The sequence below is a fragment of the Phalacrocorax aristotelis genome, chromosome 2, assembly GCF_949628215.1.
Source record: "Phalacrocorax aristotelis chromosome 2, bGulAri2.1, whole genome shotgun sequence".
NCBI classification, from domain to species: domain Eukaryota; kingdom Metazoa; phylum Chordata; class Aves; order Suliformes; family Phalacrocoracidae; genus Phalacrocorax; species Phalacrocorax aristotelis.
In genome coordinates, this window is record NC_134277.1 from 118,257,814 (window position 1) to 118,280,837 (window position 23,024).

Consider the following 23,024-nt stretch of genomic DNA (forward strand, 5'->3'; position numbering starts at 1 on the left):
ACAAAAGCAGTCCATGGATTGGGAGGCAATAGGCATACACACTTTCTGTGTAACACATTGCTGGGAGCTGGGCTGACGATAGAACACTGGCAGACCAAGAGCAATCACAGCGGTTGCAACGAAGTTGCTTCTCAGTACAGACCTTACAATGCCCCATAGCTACCACTCTAAGACTTTGCCTTATCACCATATGCGAAGACTATCTTGAATATTGGGACCGCAGCATGCATCATGTGTTTGACTCCACTGTAAATTAAAATGTTAGTTTTAATGTATGTGGCAGTTCTCTGAAAGCAGGGTCATGTTTGTCAACTCTAGTATATCAACCAAAATGGGGTAGTGGACTGGGACTCCAGATCACAGGTTTACCCAAATTTACTCTGCTCAGCAGTTGAGCTGCTCTGTTATTTGTAGTTTTATGCATTTGCATTCAAGAGCATCCTTCAATAAAAAACAATCAGGTCTAAAACCAGCTACAGTCTAATAGTAATCAAATAAACAAGCTTTGCAACTGAGAACACGGCAAACATTTTAGAAAATTAGCGAATGCTTCTTTATTAATAAGTGACAGAAAGTAAAAAATACATTCAAAAATAGTTTCAAAATGAATTTCTGAAGCAGACACACCAAAAAAGAATCATGCTACTCTGAATGCTTTTTTCTTAAACTATTAAAAGAACATTAGGTAAGCTAATGCAACAGCTGCCTGCACTACCGCTTCCACAGTATAATCCATAATGGTAAAAGCAGCTTTTTCAGACATTTTAGTGCAATTTATGCTGTTTACAGGTCTTTTCTTTTGTGCTTTCTCCTATAATTTGGTGTCAATTGGTGTCACTCAAGCTTATAAAATTCCCACTAAGTCAAGACATCTCCACTTAGCAGTAACTTTGTTTCCTTTCAGGGCTAATATGGAAGTAGTTGTTCTGAATCCCAAAATGATAAATATCTAATAGAAGCCTGAAGCTATTCTGGTACTATACAATTGGTGATGTATAATTGAACATTAAGTAATCCAAGTAATAGAAGTCATAGGTCAGCTGTCTCTCCTCCTTAGACAATTCCTTTAAGTACTGCCTCACTACTTCTGCACTTGTTCTCTCATCAGAGGAATGTCTGTCTTTGAATTTAGGAAACTTCAGCTCAGCTGGAGCACCTACCAGCTGCAAAAAGTAATTGGCGTCTTCTTCCAGGGTTTCAAACTTTCCTATAAAATCATAGTTGATGAGGCAGGGGTAGCAGAGCTTACTGACTTGCTCCCAATGAATGTCCATTCCTACTGGGCGATGGGAATCTAACAAATATTGGACAAACTCCTTGAATTTAACTCCTGATCCTGTTTTCAATGCCTCTTCATTTGCATTATGTCTATACTTCTTAATTATTGCCTTCCCAAATACTGGATGGTAATAGCTGTTTGGATGTTCAAACTTATCCCTGAAGGCAGACACCAGTCTTTCTATAGGATCACGTACAAATATAGTCTTGGTGTATGTGTTCAAGCGTGTGTATATCCCTTTTAGGTCATAACTGTCCAGTTTCCTTAGATGCTTTCCATAGTGCACATCATCATGGGAAATGTTGTGTGCTGAAGCAGCAAGTCCATTGAGCACCATGAGGACCCTTTTCCAATTGGAGCAGCCTGCTTTCGGCACTTCGCAGTACAGGATCTTGTGCCTGTCCTCCACATAAATTCTTGACACCAGGTGCACGAGATGGGTTCGCAGATTCTTTCTGCTGTTGTATTTCTTACAGAAGTCATGCAGGAAGGACCTGCGCTTTTCCTGGGTGATATCCATATCCTTCCATTTGCCACCCTTGACTAATGTCTTGTTTAAAGGGTGCAGTGCAGGAGGTAAATACACCCCTCCGAACTGGCTGAGAGGTGGCTCGCTTATCTTCTGCTGCTCAGACAGTTGGCTCACCAAGGAAGCAGCCACCACACCGAAAGGGTCAGCCTTGCCTCGCCAGTGCTTGCCACCCAAGACGGCCATCTTGTGCTTATTGAGGCCAGGAGAATCGCTCCTGCTCCACGCCACTCTCCTTGGCATCCCCGGAGTTGGGAGTGGGAAAACCTGCAAATATGGAAAGAAGCAGAGCTTACAATGCAACGACAGCCCAGCCCAACCCAACCCAGCCCATTCACATTGCAACAGCAGCAAGGATTGTGGTGCACGCTTGAGACCAAGCCACATTTAGTACTACAAACTATCTTTTGAACCACTTGATTGATACATCTAATTTAGCAACAAGCTGGGCTAATTATGGAAACTCGTGCTTCCGAATCTTACCTGTTAGTGCACGGTAGGTCCTCCTACAAAAATAAATAGTTTAAGCCACACCTTTTAAGAAATCAAAAGAGGTTCACACAGGGAGACTGACAGTCCTGGTAGGGGTGGCCAGTTGCTTTTCTCTACCAAACACATTTTCCCCCCACGACAGCACTGGTTGGGTTGCGCAGCTGCTAACAGCTCTCTGGAGCTCATTGGCATAGTCATGCTAACAGTTGCTGCATCTGCTTCCACCGCTGTGACTTGGAGCAGGCCTTGTCCCCCAGTGGCTGCAAGGTCAGCGCTGGTGGCAAGGGACCCACCTAGGGCTCCTAAATAGCTGACTTCAGTTGGTTTGAGAGGGTTGTAGTGACAGACGAAATCCTCCCTCCAAAAAAGGTCCCATTCCTGTCCCTCTACAGATCATGGAAGTGGGATGCGTTGGACTGCATGGACATACAGGTGTTTGCAACACAGATGCCGGCACCTGAGCTAGCTGCTTTCACAGCAAAATAGGTGCCTTTAGAGCCTATTCCATCTGACTTATTTAAACATCAACATTAATGACATCAACTAACTAAACATCAACTAGTGACCCTGCAAAGAATGTGAAAAGATGAGACTTTCCTCCCAAACGTGTCTTTTAATGTTCCCAGCCACTTTGCAATCCACAAACTGCAGAAACAGCAAAGCTTGGATCTGTGTTTTGCCGTCAACTTCTTCAGGATCTTGCTCTATCATGCAAATTGACTGAAGAGTTTCTTGCAGTTTGGGTATTTCTCCTCTCTCATTCCTGGGTGGATTCTCATTTGTCTACTAAGGCCTGTAGATTTCCTCTCCTGTCAGTAGGCAAACCTGCTGCATTGGGACATCTATACAGCTGCCTGTTTTCGTTACACTTGTGGAGGGGGGCGGGATGCTGGTTAACAGGTTTTTAAACACCCTGTTGCAAATACCAGACAACCAAACGGTTAGATGGGCATATGTGCCCAGACTGCCTGACAGCTTTCGTAAGTCTAACATTTTTGGAAACCTACATAAAAAGACTCTTCTGCCATAAACTGATTAAACATTTACTGGAAAGTTGATTTGTGGACTGGAAGACGATAACTGTGGATTTGGGGGGGATGGGAAAGTTCATAGGCTGACTCAAATAAGGCTGTTAAAAATTCAGAGGAATAATGTAAGAGATGGTAATGCATGGAACACAATTTGAATTCCAGTTTGAAATAAAGCCTACAGAAAAACAAGCAGTTCCAAGAAAAGTTAGCCTATCTTGCAGTGTAATAATTTCCAATGACAAAAACAAAACCGGGGCATCAGGCTATTCTGTATCGCTGCAAACCACTGACAACCAGGTCTTTGTTTTCACTGAACTAAGTAAAATGATTTTTGTATTGGTGAAAGCAAATACAAGAACAGAGCCATGCAGGGCTTGTACATCTATGAGAGAGGGCATGTTGGCGTTTTTAGAGATGCAAAAGGATACTTGAATTCTTTCAGTTTGAGGTGGTCAGTTTTTCTAACATAATTTGTTTTTTTAATTCTGTTGTCTAATATTTCATTTTTAAAAACAAACAAAATGCATGTGCTTAGAGATTTATCCCTTCCGCCCTAGGACAGAAAGAATTAGAAGCATAGTTAGTGTGTAATAACAGAAGCCAGTGCTAGTAGTAAAACAGGGGATAGGAATTTCAGCATTGCAGTGAATGGTGGTGCAGTACAAGTGGTACTGCAGAACCACAGACTTACAAATAAATTAAATTCTTTGACCTTAAAAGGAAAACCTGGAACTTAAAAAGGTGAAAATGAAAAAAATGGGATACACAGAAATCAACCACACAATACCAGGCTCAACAGAAGTAGGAATAAAGTTACACTACAGTGCTAAAGTAACCACAGATTGTAAACTCATTGGGGCACCTCTGGGGAATTTTATAATTTAGAAGACAGTCTCCAGTGATGTGTGACTGTACTGGTGTTCCCCAATGCAGAGAAAATTCAAGAGAGGGCAGCAGCACCTCATGACTTCCTACGGTATGTAATCCGAATTTTGCAGTCTATTTCAGGGATATTTCAGTGCAAAGACACTTAAACCATCTGAATTTCAAGCTAAAGCTCAAAAATTAGCCCTATACTTCAGAGGAAAGTTCAGCCTTCTGAATTCAGTCTGCCATCCTGAGCTAGTGGAAGATGCCTCGGTTCCACAGGACAGACAGAAAGGTATGTGGCCTTGATTTTGTTCCATTTCAAACAGTCTGCCTGGGATCCAGGACCAACCCTCAGGGGATAACCCAAGCTGATGCCAGAAGAGGATTGCATTTCAGCCTCAGAAACTGTGAATGCAGCTGTAGGAACCACTGCTGAAGGATTTTTCATGGGATTAAAGACTTCAGAGAAGGACTATTCAGAGAAATCTCAGGTAACACCCTAAAGGAACAACATATGCACAGTAGGAGTCACTTGAAAGGGGCTCCCTCCAAGCGAGATGAGGCAAAAGGAGAAAGAATCAATCAGGGAAATACAGCCCCAAACAGAAGGGAAATAAAAAGACCTAGGGGGAAAACAATGACATGGGAAGTTCTGAGTACAAAAAAATTATATAAATGTGTAAAATACTATTAGTTGCTTCCCCCCTCTGCTTCCCCTTCCCATTGAAACACATATCCCGTAGTGAATACAACAGTATTGGCTAATAAATGTTATTATAAGCTCCATAAGGGATAGTGCGCTTGCAGTAAATGCTGGCTGTATCTTCCTCTAGCTAAGAATGGGAATGGATAGTGATAATTTTCAAGGACATAAATGGCTGTTACATTGCCATGGCAGTTTTCCAACTCAAAAGGACATCAAACCTTCCTATACACTTGCCTGAGTAACTAGGTTAGTAGCTAGTAAAGGTGAAGGGATAAATCAAGCTTTATTTTTGATGAGAAATGTTTAACTAGAAAGTTTTCTTGGGAAACTGACAGAAATTGTTCAATAGATAGTGACATATTTCTTAAGCAAAACTACCTGACAGTCTGGCACATTTAGCTGGTACCGCTCTTCCATGCATGACAGAGCTGAAAGCCTCACCCTTGGAAAGGGTTTTAATGTTTTATGATACCAAGCCTACACAAAGTGAGGTATGTACTTCCTCTTGGTGCCAGTGACTTTTCAACGACCATTTTATGACACTTCAAAGATTTGAACATCTCTGATTTTATGTTGATTTTTTTCACAGCAGGATCAGGAAAAGAAGAAACTTGCAAAAGAAATAAACATTTTTTTAAAAGCCTTGTCCATTATATCTATGTTCCTAACAGTCTACCCCACAAGCTGCTGAGCACCATTGTTTTGGAAAACACCTGAATGTACACCAACAACAGGCAGCACACTGGTAATCCCATATCAGTCACTAACTCTGGATTCAGATCTTCCCCTGCAAACAGTCCTTACCAGACTCTTTGAGCTAAGTGTCTAGGTGCAGGGATGGCCATTCCTGGCTTTCCAAAGAGCTGCTAAGCTTGGGAGCCAGCTGCCTGGCATGGGAGACGAACTCCATGGTCACCTTGGAGAGACACATGGCTGTCCTTGAGACATGCTGACAACCTATGCAGCAGGTTGTGTACATTTCATCTGAGACTTAAAATCCAGTGAAGTGTTGCACCCTTGCCAGTAATTATGCAGAGTGCCTTGTTCTCTGTTTACATTAACACATTTGAAGGAAGTTAAGAAACGGCCACGAGTCCAATTTAGAAGAGTATGCCCATCACCTCTGTCTCCCTTTAGATAGGCAGGAACTGAAGACAGATTTAAAAATTAGTTTAAATAGAAGGGAAAAAGGAATTTGACAGGGTTTTAGTGTGGTGTTTGGCTACTGGCAGGCAACTAAGTGAAGCTGCTGAAACGAAAGGCATTTTTGAATCATTGATGGGTTCATGGATTTTTTTTTTGACATTTTTGTTGCTGGAGATTCCCTGCTCCTCCCATTCTCCTCACTGTAAAAATAAGTAGCCAATACCTCTTCTACACACATTGAAGCTGTCCTTTCCTTTAATACCTCCACAAGCCACTGGGGTAGAAGAGATTGACTACTGCCAAGAATGGTTAAGACTCATCCAGTTATGCTCTGTGGTGGTTTTACAATGCACGGGTGGGATCTTATCTAGGCAGTTTGCAATTTGAGCAACCCACCATACGAAAAGATAATGATGTACTGGAAAGGATGATATTCCAGGGTTGATTTAGAAAGATTTAATGGCTTGCAGTGCAGACAGTGCTGTGTTTCCTAAATGCTTCAGTGCTGGATCTTCATTTTTACTAACAAGAATAATAAAATTAGGTGAGCCCAACAGAATACATAGGACAAAGAACAGTGGAGGAAAGAAATATTCTATTTTATCTTGCTTTTCTGTGCTGCCAAATAACTACATTGCATTAGTGATATATGGTTTGGTTTGCAACATCTAGCTAATATGTCTTCTGTCCTAAAACATGCTTCCTGAAATTGTCCTCTAACATGCTGCTTAGGAGCAACTGCATGAATCTCCTGGGAGCCTCTGTGCTCTTCTTTTTACTGTGGCTTGCACCTAACCGTTGCAGGTTTGAGTGCCCCGAGGAACCTCTCAGCACTATTATACTAAATAGCTAATATGGGTGCTTGGCAAACACATGTATATTCAAAGATGATAAATTCTTTTTTCCTTAAGATAACAACAGGTTAAAATATTTTTTTGAAGATGAAACTTATAAAAAACAATTATTTAGAAGGACAGAGCATTTGTGTTTTCTGAGCAACCCAGGCAGGGATTCTGCAGTACATATTCACAGAAACCTACCTATGAGAAGAAGCAAAGGCCCCCAGTGATGACAGGAGTTTGAAATACATGCTTCGGGTATATTACCTCCCAGTCCTTTGGAACTAGATGTGTTTAGCAGTGCCAAAGTTCACCATGAACTGAGAGCACTAGATACTTTATTTTGCTGTGTAAATACATTTCTTTATGTTGCTTCTAAGGTGAGGGTTATATTATAATGACCATATAATTTCAAGACCTTACTTGTTTACCTAGGATCTCTCCACAGAAAACAGGCAGAGAAAGGCTCTTCTGAGACAAGGTTCCTTTTCTGATACACTCTCTGATTCTATACTATCAGGGAGCCCATGGAGATCAGTCTCTTAATTTAGGTATTTAGATGAAGGCAGCTTGAATACTGGAGGGCTATAGAATGAACATCCGCTTACTTGGATTGTAGGTACGTGTGAGTCAGCCTAAACCTCATTTGCTTAAAATACCAAGTTTTTAACATATTTTTGTTATTGGGCACAGTGAGAAGGATTTCTTCAGCAGAGCTCCATATTTGTGGCAGATGGCTCAAAATTCAGATGTAGTTGAAGTATGAGGAAAAGGTTGCATGATCCCTGTCTTCAGCAAGCCAGTGAAGCCTGGAGCTATTACTGCCTCACCTCAGCTGTAGAAACATGTAGAGCTATACTTAAACATGTATGCGTAAGCTTTCTTAAGCCCGCTAAAAAGAGGGATTATCCTTGACTTTTTTTTGTGCTAGAAGACTATTTGCAAAGCGTAATTCAGAACGGCAGACTCCTCTACTACTAGGCTACCTGAGCTAACATGTAAATGTGCTCACAACTTTCTCATATCACAGCAGCTGTGTAGCGTAGTGTTGGCGAGCTAAACAAATCCCTACAGGAACTCCCAATGGAGAGACTATCCAGGCTTGCAATAAATGACAGGAAATACTTGCTGATGAGCTGCTTCACCTTCTGTGCAGTGGAGATAAATCTCTTGATTCATCACTTGTGCTTAAAACAGCTACTCCAGAGACAGGGACCACTAACCCCTCGCCTCCCAGTGGAGTAATGAATTTTTGGCTTATCTAATTTATTCAGGGCAAATCACCACTGCTAGATTCCTCACGAGCCAGGGTTGACATATTGTTCCTTGTGAACACTGCAAGTTTAGCAGAGGTACTTCTATCAGAGATACCTTGTGGTTCATACACAATTCTGTTATGGAAAAGGAAGAATGAAACAATTGTGCTTTGAACTTTCAGGGTTCTCAAAAAAACCCACAAACCAGCAGCAAGCCTATCTTTCCTCTGGATTAAGATCTAGGAATATTTTGTATGTGGAGCCATCAGTCCTGACAGGCAAAACCTTACTATAACAGACACCACATTTTCCAGTGAGATATGTATCCCTAAAACACATGTGTTTGTACCTAGCATCTCTAAGGTTACTAGAGTTGGGGGAAAACAAGAAAAAAGAAACAAGTATAAGAGGTGCTCAGACCTTCCTGCAGAGACTGAGGCAAACTTTAGTTTGTAGCTAAAATACAGTTAGGTTCAAGGGCGGTACTTGTAAACACCAAGCCTGACACAAATGAGAATGACAGACCATAGTAAGAAGAAAAAATACTGCAGGTAAATTTTAATTAACAGATACCAGTCATTTTAAATATTGCTTTTCAAAACACAGCTTTGTGAATCAGTAACTATTGCCCCTTGAATCTGTTAGCAGAAAGTTCGGCATCTCACTGCAGGGTGACTTTGAGTTATGGCAAGGGCACAGACAAAACCAGTGAAGAAGGAAAGGGCAGAGGGAATGAGATTTTTTTTTAATGTGGTGTTGCCAAGTGTCAGTGAATGAGCTGGTGTGAAACAACTTGAAAGGAGAGCACCAATCCAGAGCTGATTTTGGAGGAGAACAACCCAGGCCCACAGGCAATGGAGAAAGTGGGAAGGCCCCATGGGGTAAGACAAACAGTAAGATTATCAGGATTAGAGCAGTAGTCCTGTCCCCATTTAATAAGGGGACAGGAGGAACCCATTTGTCTTCGCCTGAGACCCTCACAGATACACAACTCCCGGCTTTGCACGGGGCATCCCTCCTCTCCCTGCCTTCATCTATAGAAAGCATGAAGTCACCCATGCTAATGAGGCAAGACAGTCTGCACGAGCCACTTCCACAAGCTGACTCATATGGTCAGCAACTTGGATGAAGGAAACTAATCTCTAATTTGACTTGCCAATTCTTGTTCAAATCTGGAATTAACTCCCTTCTGTTTCCGCCCTCACAGTCAAAACATTTGGTTTCTCCAAAACATGCTCAGAATGGGAAGGACAAGAAAGATCAAAGCACGGTTAATAGAAAAAGTACCAATAAAGATGCTATTATTATCAGAAACTAAGTAACATGTAAGTTTGTGTGACAGATTAAAGATTCACCAAGACAACTGCAACCAAGTATTGACAATAAAAACAAGAACCCCACCCCCTTATTACTAATAAAGAAATCATTGTCGAGGTCCATCAATGGCAATGATAAATTGGCTTCTAGATCGTGCAATGCTGATGCTGCTTCTCTAGCTTTCTGACAGCAGTTTCATGGGGCTGGTTCTTTGCAGTAAAACTTACAGACTTGTAAATAAGCACAGAGCCATTGCAGCCCAGACAGCTTGTGTTTGGATGGAGCCGGCATCCAGTTTGCATGGAGTGCTTGTCTCTAGATGTGTAGCTAAGATGCACTGTTAATAAAAGGCAACTTTCAGATCACGGACCGCTTAACAGATGGCCATATTTAGCCCAACCTCCTTCCTGTGCGGTTGCACTCATTTTGGGTACAGGTAAACCAGTATGTTCAAAGAGTATTTAATTTTGAGCTCAGTCCTCCTCGTCTGCGTACGCTCTGTTAATAAAACCTAAGTCAGTCACTGCAGTCAGTGGCCAGAAATCCTCACCAGCACTCACTTTTATTTTGGTACAGAACAATGTCAAACAATGTTAAAGCAAAGCAGCTTTAACAACCTGAAATTCAAAATGGACTCAAACTAAGCACGCAATAAATATTTTATGAAGAGTAATATTAGAAAAAGACTCTTGGGTTCTACTTCTGGGTAGGTTTACTATATGTAAATAGGGAGCTTAAATCTGAAGATGACACTTTCAGGTAATCTCTGTATATTACATATTGGTCTATTATTCAAGTTCATTAAATAATGTTAATGTACCTACTTTTTCATAACTTAAAGCACAGAAGCAAGTCAAATACCTAAATAGTTCTCTCTGTTGACAAATGCAGTTCTCAAAATCGTTACTTCCAAGTACATGGTAATTCATATATACAGTCATTTTATGAAGAAGAAAATAAATAATGCCTCTTGTATGTTCACAACTCAAGCCAGGCAGGCATTTTTGAGAACATTTCATGTTTTAAACATCTGTTTTCCCCTCTAAAGACAAGGGCTGATGCCTGAGGCTAGACACCAACATATTTTTATCCAGAGGTATTATGGTCCATGTGTTGGGCAGTTGGTGATCAACACCCACCCTGCACAGGGGAGACCTGGTCCCCATGGACCCATCTGGATGACTAGACATATTTCCTGGGAGGGTGATCTAACTGCTGGGCATTAACCCTGGAGGTTAGCTAACCCTGCATGCTGGGACTGAAACCCTGGATCCACTCTTCCAAGGAGTGCTGTAACCACCGGACATCAGATGACGCCCTCTCTCTTCCTCTCCCCCCGCCTGGCTCACTTCTATATACGGGAGGGATATAACATGAGTCTTACATGTAGCAGAAGTTGTAGGCTTGAATCTGCTTGGGCAGAGCAAGAAAACGAACCTGGACTTTCCTATTTCAGGGAATCGTGGTCTTAGTTTTCACAGATATCCCACAGCATGTTAAGAAGACTACCTGGAGTACCTGTACATCATGTCGTCCAATCTGGCAGGTGTGAAGCTTTCCAGGCAAGATGGCCATTTCTGGGTTTCTACCACACTGAGATAAGAAGCGCGTGGGTTGGACCAGTCCTGCCAACACTGGGGCATACCTGTACCCACAGAGGAACAAGCCTACGAGGCTCAGCTGCCTTCTCTGGGAGGTAATGAACAGGCACAGAGGTTGTTGCAGATCTGGACTTGAATTGAATTTAGGTGCTTCCGTTTCCTTCAAAACATGCCCCCCCTGAACTACAGTGAAGATATAACTCCTTAAATTGTTCCTTAGGTGTTTGTTCTCAGTAGCCGAATGTGGAGCTTGGATGCCCATTAAGATACTTGGAATAAAAATGAGGCAAAGAGCACACGTTATGTGGGGAAACAATATGATTCTAAGCCCAAAAAGTTTTGAGTCGGGAACCAAGTCCTTTCCTCAATTACTTTGAAGGAATTACTTCAGCTGCAAACATCAAGCTACAAACAAGCGGTTCAACAAGATGTCCTTACAAGCAGTGATACAAGTAGTAGTCTAATTTTGGAGCAGTTCCAATCATGTTTCCACATCCCAGTTTTCCCTGGCCAGCACTTCCAGTTCCTGCCCTTACCCAATGGTCAGCAGTGGGCAACGCAGTGGCTCACCACCTGCATTTGTGCTCGCCAGCCAGCCCTCTGCCTTCTCCTGAAATAGATATGGAGCTGGGATACCAATGACTGCGTTTCCCCAGCAAGGACAAAACTTCCCCTGTGACCAGCCACCACCCTTCACATTGCTGAGCTCAGCTCTTACAGCTGTGTCAAAGCTGGCTAGAATTGTCCCTCCACAGCTTCAAATGTTACTGTAGGAGGACTGAGAAGGAGATGGCCTGGCAGCATGACCGGACAGGTCTCCCTAGGGCACCCAGGGCACTTATAATGAGAAAAATGTAAAAATGAAGATGATAAACAACTGTACTCCTTCCCCACAAAACCCACCATCCCCTTTGAGAAGAGAGGCCTGTAATGTAATGCTGTGCTTCTGCATACATGGCAGTATTTCTCACATTAGTGGCTGTGGTAAGATCCACAGGGATTTTTTGCTGGTAAACAGAATCCATTTCTATCTTGTCTGCAGGTAAACACACTTATCATCCAGCATAAACAAGACATCTTGCTCTTTTAGAAGTAGTAAGAACAGTTTCAAATGGAACTAGGTTCAGCTGAAGAATATTAATGTATATTCAGGCATGAAGAATTCAATTTCCCCCAAATTACTTCGTAAGAGACAGTAAGATCTCCAGAGGTCTCAAAGCATTTTCCTCTCAATCACAATTAGCATTCAATTCAAATTAGATGACTTCATTGGTAAATAAAAAATAAATAGAAATGTATAATGCGCTCTAGGTTGGCAAATATCTCAAACCTGCATCTGTCTACATTCATACACTTTTAAACAAATTCATGTGTTCAATTTTACAAAAAAAGAAACAACTTGATAATTGATTGCATTCATAAATGACCGTGGGACAAAATAGGCTGTGAATTTAGAAAGGGGATTATCCACCACACACCCCGTCCTTACACTGACTGAAAGGTAGCATATGCTATTTTCACTGAAGGGGGCTAACTCATGTTTATCATAGGTAAAAGCAAATACCCTAGTTTATTTGGTAGGAGTTTTTTGTATAGCTATCCACTCAGTAGGCATTAATCTGCAAGCAGTGCCACAGATGATCAGTGTGCCATCCAAACACTAACTAGGTTCAAGCGCTATCCCACCTTGAAGCAGAGGAATAATGAGAAAGAATGGCATTGTGGTTAAGGGTAGGCACGCCGGCCAAGACCACAGTGTTTGATTTTGTAACTTTGAGCAAGTCCCTTGACCTTCACACTTCATTTTTCCATGTCTGCAAAACAAGGAAAGATAATAATTGCCTACCCCATGTGAAATTGTGATTCCTAATTTCTGATTAACACTGGTAGAAAACCCTTGCCACTTCCACAGAGTGCGAAACGACACTCGGAAAGCTGAGAATCAGGACTGCAACCCAACTTCCCAGCCTGTACTGCCTTTCATTGCTCATGTCTCATGCCATTTCTTTCAATACTTCTGTCGGACATCCAGTCTTCTTAGTATGTTGCATACTCTAATGCTTGGGTTTGTTTTTTTTTTCCCCACAAGAAGACTCATTCTTCATAAAAGAGAAGATATTTTTATCTTCATACACTCCATGTATGCTCCTGTCTATACAGCCTGAGAAATGGTTTCCTCCAAAACGATACTGAAAAGGTTCTCAAATAAAAGTGTCTGCTGTTCTTATTTGAATAATACTTCCTCCTGTGTTTTTCTGAGATTTACCATCCCGGTACTATATATTATTTAATCAGTGAAGGACTGTTATGTTACCTGAACTTGAAGGGGGCAGAGGATGGTATCAGGAACAGCCCTGATCAGCCTGGAAGAAAGAAAATGTTGTGTGTAGGGCAAACCTGAACATTTTTTCCTGTCCAATTTTCCTATCTGATCAGATATCACATAATGAATGGAAAAATAACTTTTAAAAAATGCAAGTTCTGCTTATGGGTAAACAAAATGGGCAGGGAGAGTGGGAGGGATCTCATAGTCTACCGGGCAGGGCTCAGAGGTGCCCACCTCAAGCATATGCGTGTTAACAAGAGGCTACCTACAGGACAGCATGATGGGGTGCCTCCTCTGGGAAACCAGCCCAGCTGGGTCCTCTTCACAGTGCTCGTAGACTATTACACGCTGGACAGGGGGCAAACAGGAGGAATTAGAGGTCTGTGTGCAGTCTCACTGGGATCAGAGAGGTGCAGTAGGACAGCTCACAGGACTGGAGAGCTGGATGGATACAGGCTCTTCAGGAAGGGCAGGCTGAGACAGCAAGGCTGTCACCCTTTCAGTCAGAGAGCACTGGGGACACACAGAGCTCTGCCTTTGGATAAATGAGTCAGTGAGGAGCTTGTAGGTCATGACTAGGGGGCAGACCAGCATGACTAACACTGTGGTAGGTGTCTGTGATACAGCCCCCGATCAGGAAAAAGTAGTGGATGAGGTCTTCTACAGACAGTTGGAAGAAGCCTCACATTTGCAGACTTGGGTCTTCATAGAGGAATTTAACCACCCCAATAGCTGCCAGAGGAGTAGCAGAGCAGGGCACAGACAGTCCAGGTTTGGGGAGCACATTGATGACAAATTCCTAACAAAAGTGATCAAAGAGCCAAAAGTGAGAGGTTGGCTGCTGGACCTCACACTTACAAACATGGAAGGGCTGGTTGGAGATGTGAAGGTCAGAGTAATGGCAGTTGCCATGAGAGGCAGAGTTCAGGATTCTGAAAAGAGGGAACAAAGCGAAAAACAGTATCACAACCCTGGGCTTCAGAAGAGCAGACTTGAGGGTGTTCAGCGACCTGCTTAGAGGACACTCATGGCATACAGCCATACATCTGGGTGAAGTTCAAAGATCACCTCCTCCAAACTTCCCCATGAGGAGGAAATCAAAGCAAAGGTAGCAGGGGTCTGCAAGCTTAAAAAAGGAGCTTCTGAAAAAAAAAACCCAAACAAAAATGGAGCATACCAGAGATGGAAGTTGGGACAGGTGACTTCGGGGAATATAGAGGCACTGTCTGATCATGCAGGAATGGGGTTAGGAAAGCCAAAACCCACCTGGGACGGATGTGAAAGGCAACAAAAAAGGCTTCCACAGGTCTATCACCAGCAAAAGGAAGACTAGGGGAAATGTGGGCTCACTGCTGAACAGGGTAGGAACCTGGTAATAGATGACAGGGAAAAGGCTGAGATACCCGACGCCTTCATTGCCTTGGTCTTTACTAGTAAAGACTGGCCTTCAGCAATCCCATGCTCCTGAGACCTATGGGAAAGTCTGGAGCAAGGAAGACTTCCTCTGGTGGAGGAGGATCAGGTTAGGGAAGATTTAAACAAACTGGACATAAGCAAGTCCATAGGACCTGATGGTTCCATGAATGCTGAAGTAGCTGAAGGATGTCACTGTGAGCCTATTCTTGATTATCTCTGAAGGTCGTGGTGGTGGGGGAAGGCTTCTGAGGACTGGAAGAAAGCAAATGTCACTCCAAGCTTCAAGGAGGGCATCAAGAAAACTACAGGCTGCTCAACTTCACCTCAGTTCCTGGTAGCACGGTAGAGAAGGGGATTATTCCTCCCCAGGGGCATTTCACTTTGCTGAACTTCATGAGGTTCCTGTTTGTCCATTTCTCCACCCTGTTGAGATCCCTCTGAACGAGGCACCAGACACCCGTCTGGTGTCTCAACTACTCCTTGCAGGTTTGTATCCTCTGACAACTTGCTGAGGGTACACTCTGTCCCATCATCCTGGTATGTAATGAAGAAGTTAAACAGTATTTTATTTAGCTGTGACCCCTTGACTACCCCACTGGTGACTGGCCTCCAGCTGGACTTCGTGCTGCATAGATTTATGAAGGGGAAATCATGCCTGACCAGTCTGATAGTCCTGTACAATGAGATGACTGGCTCAGTGGGTGAGGAGAGAGTACTGGATGTTGCTAATCTCAAATTTAGTAAGGCTTTTGGCACTGTTTCCCAGAAAGTCCTCATGAAGTACAGGCTAGATAAGTGTTCAGTGAGTTGGACTGAAAACTGGCTGAACCGCTTAGGCTTAAATGATTGTGCACAAAATCCAGCTGACAGCCAATCACTAGTGCCCCAGTGTCGATGGTGGGTCCAAAACTGTTTCACATCTTCATTACTGACTTGGATGATGGGACAGAGTACCCTCACCACGTATGTAGACTACACAAAACTGGGAGTGGCTGGTACACCAGAGGGTTATGCTGCCATTCAGAGGGACCTCAACAGACTTGAGAAATGGGTAAACTGGAACTTCATGAAATTTGATGAAGGGGAATGCAAAGTCCTGCACCTGGGGAAGAGCAACCCCAAGCACCAGTACAGGCTCAGGGCTGGACAGCTGGAAAGCAGCTTTGTAGGAAAGGACCTGCGGGTTCTGGAAAACAAGCTGACTGTGAGCCAGCAATGTGCCCTCATGGCAAAAAAGGCCAAGAGCTTCCCGGGCTGAATTAGGCAGAGCATTTCTAGCAGATTATGACAGCTGATGCTTCACCTTTGCTCAGCCCTGAACAAACACCAGGAGTGCTGTGTCCAGTTCTGGGCTTCCCAGTACAGGAGACGTGGACATACTGGAATGAGTCCAGTGTATACATGGACATGGACATAGACATACTGGAGTGAGTCCAGTGAAGGGCCACAAACATATTTAAGGGATAGCAGCATCTGACATACAAGCAGTGACCAGGAGAGCTGGTATTGTTCAGCCTGGAGAAGAGAAGACTCGGGGGGATCTTATCAACATATATAAATACCTAGTGGGAGGAGTAAAGAAGACAGAGCCAGACTCCTCTCAGTGGTGTCCAGTGACAGGACAAGAGGCAGCGGGCAGTAACTGAAACACAAGAAATTCCATTTAAATATATATAAAAAAAGGCTTTTCTACTGTGTGAGTATTGGGCACTGACATAGGTTGCTCAGAGGTTCTGGAGTCTCTGTTCTTGGAGGTACTCAAAATCCAGCTGGATGTGGTCCTGGGCAACCTGCTCTAGCTGACCCTGCTTTGAGTAAGGGGGTTAGACTAGATGATCTCCTGAGGTACCTTCCAACCTCAGCCATTATGTGATTCTATGAAGCACACGAAAGTGAAATAATAGTTCAGTTTGTTAGGTAGGCTAAATACATTAGCTCTCGTGAAGATTTTCAAACTCCTAATTTTGGGGGAACAAAGTAAGTAACACTGAGGAATATGACCCCAAGGTGGGAATATAGGAGCAAGGTACATACGTATTAGATAACCTTAAAGTAGCAGCACTTGGAAGCTGGCATACATGGACTGAACTTCTCCTAGCTAGGTCATGTGAGAGGATGAAGGGGACAGAGGAGAGTACTGAAGTAAACTACAGCAGTGCACAAGGAAAACCAAGGAGTTTGGACTGAACTGTGAAGTTTTTGCTTATATTAATATAGATTTATTACACCATGTGAGTACCTGAAGCATCCTTCAGGTCATAACTAAGTCATTCACCAACGTGGTCTGTGCAACAAACTTGTATTTTCATTTAACAGAGGTTTGAGTTTTCTTTCACCTCTTTACGTTGGCTGAAGGTGTGTATATACTGACAGTACATCAGCTGCAGCTATCCCTGGTTTGAGCCTAGCTCTAGCAAGTCCACTGCTTCATCACAGTCCTTTCTGTGTTACTGTTTTCTTAACACCATGTGCAGAAAGGGAAATGCTCCCTGACAGAGATGTTAAAAGACAAAGAGATGGATATGCCACTGCAAGAGAGTCTGCCTTGAGGGAAAGAGCTCCTCAGGGACAGAAGACTGTGACAGATATATGGAGCACTCTCACCAGCCTCCTGACCCAACCTGCAGCTTCACTGCAGAAAGGACAGGCTTAAGTCTGAGCCCAAACACAGCTGGGATTTTAACCCGAAAGCCTGACTGCGCAAACAACTTCAGCTTCTAAATGCAAGTATGCATACTCTTGTTAGTCTTTCATAGCTTCTGAGAGGCACTGGGCAAAACAACATGTAGGAGGATACATTAAGACAGACAAATCTTAGTGGTAAGGATGAAAAATAAAGGATTGCCTTCAGACACATTTCGATTCGTGGTCTGTATGCATTTTTTAGCCAAGACTCCTACACAGTTAGAAGCACAAGGTTTATTCTTGTTTCCTTGCGTTTCCCTTAGCAGTAGTTAACATCTACAGCCAATCAGGCTGTACTTCAGTGCTAGGGTTTACCCTGAAGTTGCAAAGGTAGCTAAAAATAGGTATTGAAAAGCAGAGTGTATACCATTTCCGGATATCTCTGCTCAGGCAGAGTGGTGGACGACTGCTGCTGTTAAACTAACATGCATACCTATATATGTAAATGACAAAAAAGGTGCTCAAGGAAAACCAGCAAATGTCTTATGGTCAAAGAGAACAAGAGCCAGTGGAGATGATAACTGTAGTTTAAGGTTTTTAGAAGCAGATAATACCTTGGGGTTTTATGTATGTCATATTTCACCAAACTTTGCTTAGGCTTTAGAAAGAGCTAAGAACCACACAGAAACAACAGTGGTATTCAAGATGCGAGAGGTCCCAGATGCCCACAGATAGTGAGGGGTTTACCTACCCAGAGATCACCAGGACAGCAGCCTTACCATTTCCCCATCCCCTCTCTGTTTCTGTCACCTCTCAATAAGACATTTCCTGCTCTTTGCCCCTTTGCACTCCTGCTTCTGTCAAGTTGTAACATCATTCATCTTCTGCAGAGCCACTTCTCCCTTGCTTAAATTTCTGGCAGCCAGTTTAACTCAGTGTTGTTGCACTTACTTAAAGGGGACTACAGGTTCTTAAGCCAGATAAGTATTTTATCTGGCATATAAAATTTCAAGTTCAGTTTTGAAGATAAACAGAATCCTTCCATGGGAGATATTCCATTAGGATCAATCCCAGTTGAAATCTTTTCATTCAAGCAATATTACTACAAATCAAATATGCAGTGCTTTGCAATTGTGCCCTAAATTACAGACTTGAGAATGAAATTGATTTCTAATTTGAAATATTCTTCCATTTCTTGCAAGTCCAAAGGCAGTTAGTATGGAATGGGCCATCACTAGCTTCACTAGTATCTGTTTAAAAGTGAGTGTCTACCATTTGTCCCCAAATGAACTTTTTACAGCTTTATTTAGATACACCTCCCACACATCAAGACAATGCAATTTTCCTGCAAAATTAGATGTTCTTAACCGCAGAGAGGCAGAGCAGGTGAGCAATTCAGGGAGGGCAAGCCAGTGGCACGCAGGAAAACACCAAGACTGGACACAAAAAGCAGGGCTACCTAATCCACCTCTTGCAACTATGACAAACGTCCTTTTTAGCACAATACAGTCTTCCTCAGAAAAGAGCAATGTCATCCACAGAGCTGATTTTGTCACACAGAAAGTGTGCAGAATTAGGTCTTCAATCAGCCTTTCACAGTCCTGTCAATGTAGCCTCAAGCTGTGTTTTAAAAATACAACTGCCCCCACTTCTGTCCAATAAGGACTCCCAAAAGTGCTTTTACAAGACATCTCAGGTTAATTTTCAAATGCAGTTTAGTTTTTAAAAGTTAATTAGGCTTGTTTTAGGATATAAACTCTCAAAGCACAGAATTTCCAGTAAGTTTCAAAACATTTCTACACTTATTTGGAAAAAGTGAAGGTTTTCCTTTGCTTATGTAATGCCTATTCTGGACTAAATATATTCACCCATCAATTACTCAAGACAACACGAAGGTTGTAACAATTCTAATGTCAAAAAAACCTGGCTCTTATTTGATGTCTCAGGACCAGGCTCCCATAAGTTTCCAGACCTGCAAGAGCTCACTCAGTCTGGAGTCGTGCCAGCTCAGGCCACTGGAAGTGACACAGTGCTCTGCCACGGCGGGGGATATGCTGTTAGACCCGAACCAGGCTGCCTTAGGTGGTCAGTCACCTGGCAGGTTAATTCTCCATCTAGATGATCAATTCACAGATAACAGTGATGCAGTAATGCCAATGTCTCAATTTATAGCTTAGAGGGAAGACTACTTAAGGGAGGGCAATTGCTGGAATACAAACATTTTTATGACTGCTTTTTAAGTGAAATTTCAAAATAAATCTCACGAACAATACAGATACCCATTTATATGCCATCTGGTTAACAGCATTCAGTAAGAGTACAAGAAGCCAAGAATGAGAAGCAACAAGACACTTGTGTACAAGTCGGGTCCTTTCAATCTGGAAAAGCATGCAATTTAGGAAAGCAAACTCTGGGATTCCTCCTCTCTTTGTGGTTAGGGGAATTTTTTTTTCAGTATAGTTCCTATATTATTTTCCTGACGCTGAAATGTGAAATTGCAGTATATAAAAGGTGATTTTTTTTCTAAATAATTACTTCTAACTGATACAGTAATAAAGACAGAAAACACCTCCACAAGCGATGCCACAGTTTAGTGAAGCCTCAGTGAAAATTCATGGCAGAAATTAAAACCTAAACAACATTGAAAGACACCACTTACACACGCTGTGCATGTACTTCATATCAATAGTTTTGTTTCTTTAAAAATACTAGCAAACAGTAGAAATATAACTTTTTTTAAAAAAAAAAACAACACATAATTCTTTCTACAAAATTTGATACCAATGAACGAATTACCTCTAGGTTTTGTCCTCACCATCAACACATTGAGAATTAGGTGAATTGCTTAAATGGCAAATCTTAGGTTTAAACAAAAATGATGGCTACTCTTGAGAATGTGACACATCTGCAGAGCCAGGCAGTTGTCTGGTATGTGGTCCGTAACATACTTTTATAATTAATATTAGCCTGTTCTGTGAAGTTCTCGTTTTAATTGCTACAATTCTTCTACATGAAAAATTAAGTAACAAAAAGTATGAAAGTGTCAAAATACCTGATTAATTATCTGTCGTCGCATTTTTTCTCCAGACTCTGAAAATGAAAGAAAATAATTAGTTTGTACATACTTTGATGAATATGATCATGTACACACAGAAGAAAAAACAGTAAATTCTTAAAATTAAGAATTAGAATTTAACATCTACAAATTACTTGAAACTTCAAAATGGAAATCCACCTAAAGTAAAAGATGACAAGCCATTCTTAATCAAGATGCGATAGAAAGAAGATTGAGACAGGTAGCCAATCTATCTAACCTCGAACCCCACAAGCAATTACAATATCCAAAGTGAAGACAACAAATTTCAAATATGTGCTATGGAGCATGTTAATGTTGTGAGATGTACTGCTGCATCTATATGTGCTTGAGAGACTGGTAGCCTCCAGCTCAGGACTTGAGCACTAGAGGATAAAAGCAGCTTCTGCCATTACCCTAAAATAAAATTACGTGCCTGTGTCAAGACTGAGGTTAGGCACCAGCTGGCTGAAGGGAGAAATTCTATCCTGACAATATCCACACAGTGGCAAGCTGAATTATGGTCTTGCTTCCTTATTCTGGCCTTCTTCTGCGGTGCCCTTCAGGGTGCTTCTGAAGACATGGTCAAAGCCCAGACAGAACATTGTTTTTCTACAGCCATCTGGGACCCTAGCAGCAATGACACCTCAAACCTATTCTCTCCTTTTAGATTGAAAGGGACAGTAATTCTGCCTCATTTACTGTTCTCATGCACTAGTTGTCAAAAGGGCAGCTGGTATCAAATACCCTCCCTTTATTACTGGAGACCAACCACATGTATCGGGCAAAGTCAGGAATTTCACACTTACCTATCCAGCGAGGCTACATGTCTACATGTGCTCAGCGTGGTGTTTTGGTTTGTTGTTTGGGTTTTTTTAAGTAATAATGATAGGACACTGTTTACAACCAACCTGTCAGTGTCACTACTAACTGTCAGGGGAGCCTGTTTCTGCCTAGCATGGGTGGCTGCCTCATCCAGCACTGCAAATGATACTCCAACAGAATTTTTTCATAGTGGTACACGTGGCACAAGACAGAATTTCTGAAATGGAGTGAAAATATTTTAAGTGTTAAAATACAGTATAAAGACTCTATTAACTAAAGGAAAATGATCTTCCCTACTTGTCCCTGAGAACACTCCTCAAGGAAAGCATTTTGGATAATTCAGATAAAGATACTCACTTTAGGCTATATCATAAGATTGCCTCTTATGATAATTATTTCCTGTATGCTTGTGTTATATTTTTATTTGCTAAATATAAACATTATGCGCTTTTTTTTTTTTTTGGCTAAAAAGTCCCACAAAAATCCAACTATTATTTAGGGGAGACTTCTCAAAATGTATTTCCTTGTTCACTGAGTTCATTTTTGGGAGAAATAGAATTTATTCTTGTAACTAATATTTTAACGAAATATATTGTTGGCAATAGAAGATTAAAGGATTGTGTGTTTTTAGCATTCTCTAATGATATACAAGTTGCTAAGAAAGCAGAGTGCTTGAAATCTCTGGTTAGATCAACACTATTTTGCTCAAAGGTTTGTGGACTTTGAATACTGATGCTTTCCTGTTTCCCAGTACATTTGTTTTTAGGCTATTTTGATTCACTTTAAAGGAATTTTAATAACTTTCTGTTGACAGCATGGACAGCTGGTCTTGAGAATTAGTGAAAATTCACTTGCTGACTGAGGAAGGAAGTGACATCAATGAGTTTCTAAAGTCAGCCCAGGGGGAAAAGTGCGCTCTGCCAGAGTAGCCTTTCATGCCATTGTATTTCCAGTGATGCCTCGAGATGCAAATTGCATTGCATTATCAATCAAACTTGTGGTTTCTACCTCAGACAAATATAAAAATGAACAGAGAGACTGGGGAAGACCTTTGTGGCCATTCCTGACACTGCTAAGAAAAAAGGTAAGAAAAATTTTTGGTAGTTCTTTCCTTGTTCACTTTTAGTTCTTTCTTGTGGCGATTTAAAAACTATAGTGTCAAGGAAAAGGTAGTTGCAGAACTGTCTGTATGATATTCCAGTAATGATGACATGGGTTAAACAGGACAGAGATTGACTAGGCTGTTTAGGATAGAAGAGAGATCAAATTCAAGGTCACCAGCAAATTGAATACTGTGTTCTCCATTTATTTGCTAGATGATCCTTGTCCTCATCCCAGAACAACTATGTGAATTTGGCATAGTCAGCAGTTGTGCTCAGAAGAGGCCAAGGTCTGTAATAACAGGGATGCTGCAAATTAGGGTTGGAAATACATTGGCACCATTATATGCAGAAGCCTGCAAAGTCCTGGTGCGTACTGTGCTTTTGTTTTAAGGAGGAAAAACTACAAAAAGCAGTGAAAAAACATGAACACATGAAACAGCACCTTCTTTCTTATCCTGAATACAAGAGTCTCTTATTTGCCTCTTCCTCATTGCTAATAGATCAACATTAAGTTAAAAAGAGAAATTCTTTCAAAAACAGCAACTATCAAATAAAAATGTCCCTCCAGAATTCAGCTTAAAAAGAGAAAG

The 23,024-nt window shown here is 41.8% G+C and overlaps 1 protein-coding gene across 7 annotated transcripts in view; it reads right to left on the minus strand.

The window, feature by feature from the left end:
* Nucleotides 1-529: 529 nt before the first annotated feature.
* Nucleotides 530-23,024, minus strand: part of CHST9 (carbohydrate sulfotransferase 9) — a 95,502-nt gene continuing 73,007 nt past the window's right edge. For all 7 annotated transcript variants that reach the window (XM_075084903.1, XM_075084907.1, XM_075084906.1 and 4 more), the window contains 2 exons: nt 20,486-20,523; nt 530-2,075 (listed from right to left, as the gene is read on the minus strand). In XM_075084903.1, coding sequence (XP_074941004.1) covers nt 978-2,075; nt 20,486-20,523 — 1,136 coding nt within the window. In that variant the 3' untranslated portion in view covers nt 530-977. The remainder of the gene's footprint in view (nt 2,076-20,485; nt 20,524-23,024) is intronic.